The sequence below is a fragment of the Hipposideros armiger genome, unplaced genomic scaffold (assembly GCF_001890085.2).
Source record: "Hipposideros armiger isolate ML-2016 unplaced genomic scaffold, ASM189008v1 scaffold_19, whole genome shotgun sequence".
Classification (NCBI taxonomy): Eukaryota; Metazoa; Chordata; class Mammalia; order Chiroptera; family Hipposideridae; genus Hipposideros; species Hipposideros armiger.
Genome location: NW_017731369.1, coordinates 7,306,080 through 7,311,201, shown reverse-complemented (window position 1 = coordinate 7,311,201; position 5,122 = coordinate 7,306,080). Strand labels below are relative to the sequence as shown.

General features: G+C 47.5%; 1 protein-coding gene across 6 annotated transcripts in view; it reads left to right on the top strand.

Moving 5' to 3' along the window:
* The first annotated feature begins 1,203 nt into the window (after nucleotides 1-1,203).
* The window catches only part of CUNH16orf95 (chromosome unknown C16orf95 homolog), a 13,546-nt gene continuing 9,627 nt past the window's right edge, over nucleotides 1,204-5,122 (top strand). For 2 of the 6 annotated variants that reach the window (XM_019635026.1, XM_019635036.1), the window contains exons 1-2: nucleotides 1,204-2,076; nucleotides 3,644-3,784. In XM_019635026.1, the coding sequence (XP_019490571.1) occupies nucleotides 1,957-2,076; nucleotides 3,644-3,784 (261 nt within the window). In that variant the 5' untranslated portion in view covers nucleotides 1,204-1,956. The remainder of the gene's footprint in view (nucleotides 2,077-3,643; nucleotides 3,785-5,122) is intronic. The other 4 variants (XM_019635029.1, XM_019635042.1, XM_019635054.1 and 1 more) reach the window with 4 other exon arrangements.

Below are 5,122 nucleotides of genomic sequence, written 5' to 3'. Positions count from 1 at the left end.
CACACACACACACACACACACACGCAGGGGGTGATGTCTGCAATATTTAGCAGCTAACCTAGTAGGGGCATTACCCAATCAGCATGGGTGCTGGCCAGGAGAGCATGTGTGTACTAGCTGGAAGCTCGGCCCTGCTCACAGGTCATTCATGACCTTAACAGTTAAGTGGCGGTATCCAAGAAAGCTTAAGTAGTGTCTGGGAGCATCGTTTGCTCCATGGCTAGAATGCAGCACATTGGGGCCTTGTTTATGATGGTTTGGGCAAATATCAGTATTGAGAGTATTCAAATCCTCATGAAAATACTGAAGTGGGACAAAACTCGTTTCCCAGAAATAGAAATTGGAGTTTGTCATAAAGGAACATATAGAGGCAGAAAGCATTTGGCTTTATGAAAATGTGAAGATATACATCCTGTTTTCATTTCAGCAGCTTCCCAGAGCGCACGTGTGCAGGGGTGGAGCGAGGGTGGAGGGAGGGGAGACGAAGGCAAGCAGGCCAGACGGTTCAGAAGAGCACCGGGACCCTCAGGATGACAGCTATTTTGAATTCCATGGCATTTTAAACCCCAGGTGGCTCAAGAAATCCTCATTTCTCTAAAAGTCACAATTTGAGCCCATCGATAGGGTTGTCATATTCAGCAAGTGAAATGCGGGGCGCACAGTTAAATGTGAAAACAATGTTCAGGAAAACAATGAACGACATTAAATAAAAGTACTATATCCCAAGTCCTGGCTGGGATAGACTCATGCCAAGATGCTCCGTGGCTCGCTGAAAGCAGCCCTTGGCCGGCGTCCGCACGCCCCTGCAAGGACGCCGGGATGTGGGTCCCACCTCCTTTTACAGACACCCAGGCTGGGGCGCCCCGCGTACCTGCAGGCCTCTTAGTCGGAAATGGTGAGTAGGCTTTCCTGATCAGGGTAGGTGGGCTTCCCGGGCCGACGCCCACCCGGGATAGGCAGCAGGGAGGAAGGGAGAACAGAGGGGGACGGAGCGATCGCAGTACAAACTAACCTCGCTACCCCGCCAAACCTGGGACCCTTGCAGCCAGGGTCCAATCAACCGCTAGAAGTGCGCATGCCTAGGAAGCAGCACCTGATTGGCTGAACGCAGACCAATCAGCGGGACGGGGAGGTGTACGCAGAATAGCGGTCGGGCCGGAAGGGCGGGCCTCCGAGCGGCAGGCGGGCGGAAGAGGAGGAACCCCGAGTAGGCGACCTGGTAGAGGAATGTGTGCTTGTTTGTGCTCACCCGCGGGATGAGTGACTCGTGTATGAAGTAGCCTCCGCTTTCATCACCACATCATGATGAGCATCGCCTCCTCCATCACCACGACCGTATCTGAGTCGCGGCGGGAACTTCCGGGAGCTCTCGGATGTCCGTTGGGTCTGTCGGCGCGCACTCACACCCCGAGCGCATCTGGCTAGGCAAGTGCGTCCCTGAGTCCTGCACGCTGAGCCGCGGACACTACGCCTGGAGGAGCCCCAACGTCCCAGTCACCTGGAGTGGTCCCAGAGCCCCCGAGTCACTCTATCCCAGCAGTAACTTGTATCACATAAGCAGGACAGAGGCCACATTTATGCACAAAACGTAAGCACAAAAGGGCAGTTTTGTTTCACTGAGAATGTCAGGGGTAGGTCTTCAGATATGGATGTATCCAGATGTTCAAGGACTGTGGTCAAGGACTGTTTGTCTCCGTCTCTCAGCTTTGCTTACCTGTGTGCTGGCTTCCCTCCGGGAGGCAAGATGACCACCAAGAACTCGAGAGGCTTACAACCTCAACCGAAAAGTAGATTCTCTTTAACTTACAATTTAAGCACAAAGCCTCAAAATGAGTTTCATTGGACTGACTTGTTTATGACACCATTTTGAGCCAGTCTCTGAGACGAGCTGGGCCTCACTTTATGCCCGGGAGTGGGGGGTGGGGGGTTCCAGCCACTTGAACTACATAGACTGGGATGGGTATGCGCCCCCACCCCAAGGAAACAACAATGCTGTCATTGCCTGCAGGAGGTTTGGGGGCTTGGATGCTGTGCAGGCAACATCCCCCATCCCCTGTGTTTTCAAGTATCTTCTGGGTGAGTTGCTGTCAATGACCTGAAGCTATTGCTGGAATGAAATAGCAATAATAATGGTTATTTTGATAATAATGAAACACAAAAGCACTTGCACCGCTCTTTCAGTTTCCATGTTACAAAGCACTGATATTCCCATTTATGCCCACCGGAGACCCCATAGGACCAACATTCTAGCAATTTGTTTTGGAGGGAGAATGAGGAAGACTAACACAGAGTCTGTCATCCCAGAGACAAGCACCCAGGTTTTTATGCTGGAAGGAATTCCATTAAATGTGCAGCTTTGACAGTGTTTTCCAAATAAGCTCAGGGGTGTCTGGTAAAGCATCATAGGTGTTGTGGTGGGCAGCTCCATGTCTTGGAAAGTTCTCACAGGGTTAGAATGTTCCTGTCTTTCCCAAAGGGCCTAGCACAGTTTTAGCTGTAGTGCACCTGAAGCAAATATTGGGTTGTTGGGAAAGTCATGACGCATTTTTGCAACAAGAACATAGAAGAAAATATGTCATGACTTTTCCGACAACCCGTTAGATTGGGGAGTGCAGAATTCCACAGTAGCCCCCTAGACATTAGCATGTGAGCCCAAACACACCTACTTCTCTTGTCACCTCCTACCCCATCTTAGGCTTAGAAAGATGACACCTTCCACCCCTGGGTTTAATGATATGAACCCTGTTCCCAGAAGGCTGGCCCAGGCCCACACCCTAGCATTCCATTCTCCGATTTACACAAAGCCCGGAACTTTCTAAGCCTTCCGATTCTTCTTTTCTAGGAAGAGCACATTTCAAACCTCTGGGAAACAAGTGTGCCTCACAGATCTTTCGGTAAAGAAAGCAAACCCTCAGCTACTTGACCCCAACCCAACACACCCCTATGGGGGTGTGGAGAGCGGAGAATGAGGGCCCAGAGGCAGCATCTCATGAGAGGATGTGTCAAACATGGGAGTCTGTGGTTGTAGGGGCCATCACTGAGTCTCTGAAACCTCTATATGGGGTCACCTACTGCCTTCTCCCAGCCCCCAGTTCCTCACAGCACTTAGAGATAGGAATTCAGGATGCCTGGGAGGACCAACACTGTCCCCTAATGTACCTGCTCTGGGCATCAGCTCTGTCATCTGCCCCTGGAGAGGACGACGTCCCCTCTCCTTCCTGCCTGTGGGTATGGGAAGGATCACGTGGATGGATGTGGAAGCCTTTGCAAATGGAAATCACTATATGCAGATAGATTGACACCTAACCACAAAAGGAGCAATCATCTCCCCACTAGAGTTGGTTGTACTCCGCCATTTTCAGAGGGGAAAACAGACTTGCTCATGGTCACATGGCAGTAAGTGATCCCGAATCCCAGCACTCCTGGTCTGCAGGCTCTGGCAGTTCCCCTTCAATGACTTTGGAGGGCCAGCCATGGTCGCCTGCCTCTTTCTGAGCTGCAGGAGGAGCCGAGGCTTGTCCCTGGAAACCCTGCCTCAACCCTGGCTTCCTCTGAGCATTAACTTACTCTTCCAGAGAATTCTTTGGCTCACATCACAAACGCAGCATCACATTCAACTCTGTCTTTTCTGGCTCTTGCTCAGATGTGTCCGGCCCCCAGTGCTATTCATGGAGAGCCCATGTGCTGTGAGTGCCAGGCCAAATTCAGGGGCCACCTGCCGGTGCCCAGGACTCAGGCGGCACTGCCTTACTGGGTCCCTCAAACCCTGAGACCCCAAAAGCAGGTAGGTGACTTGAACCAGGGGTTCTTCACCGGGGTCCAGGGTGAACTTCAGGGGCCCAGCCGCCCCTCAGAGTCAGAAGTATTATATGAATAATATTTTAAAATTTATGGGAGACAGTTTGTGTTTTTTTTTAAACCAAATTCTTTTAAAAACCAGGTTTATGGTGTTATGATTGACATAATGAACTGCACATATGTAAAGTGTACAGTTTGCTAAGTCTTGACATATGTATACATCTGTGAAACCACTACACCACAGTTGAGATAATGTACATATGCAGAACCCTAAAGAGTTTCCTTAGGCCCTTTTGTAACTCCCATGTAACTCCCTGCCGTCCCCAGGCAATCACTGATCTGTTTCTGTCGCTATAGATTAGTTCACATTTTCTCAAATTTTATATAAATGGAATTATATAGTATGTACTTTTTTGGTCTGGCTTCTTTCACTCAGCATGGTTATTATTATTTTTTTATTGGGGAACAGTATGTTTTTCTAGGACGCATCAGCTCCAAGTCAAGTAGTTGTTTCAATCTAATTGTGGAGGGCACAGCTCCTTGGCCCATGTGGGGATCGAACCAACAAAAGTGCTCAAGTGTTATGAGCACTGCATTCTAACCAACTGAGCTAACCGGCTGCTCCTGGCATGGTTATTTTTGAGATTCACCCACTGGTTGTGTGTATTGATAGTTCATTCATTTTTAGTGTTGAGCAGTATTCCCATTATATGAATAGACCACAGTTTATCCATTTGTCCAGGGAAGCACATTTGGATCGCTTCTAGAAGTTTTGTCTAGTACAGATAAAGCTGCTATGAACATTTGTGTACAAGTCTTTGTATGATCATGCCTTCATTTTGCTTGACAAATACCTAGGAATGGAATTGCTGGATCGTATGGTAGGTATATATTTAACTTTTTAGGAAACTATCAACTGGTTTTTCCAAGTGGTTGTGTCATTTTACATTTTCATCAGTAGTGTATAAAGTTCCAGTTCTTCCATATCCTTACTAACGCTTAGTTTGGTCAGTGTTTTTTAATTCAGCATCTTAATAGGTGTGTGTCTCATTGTAGCTTTGATTAATAATTCTATTAATGATAAATGGTGTTGAACATCTCTTCATATATTTTCGCTATCTGCACATCTTATTTGATAATGTAACTGTTCAAATATTTTGCCCATTTAGAAAAATTGGGTTGTTTGTTTTTATTACTGAGTTTTGAGAATTTCTCTATATATTCTAAATACAAGTTCTTTATCAGATATTGAATTTGCATATATTTTCTCCATGTCTTTGGTTTGTATTTTTTCTCTTTTATTAGTGTCTTTCGAAGAGCAGAA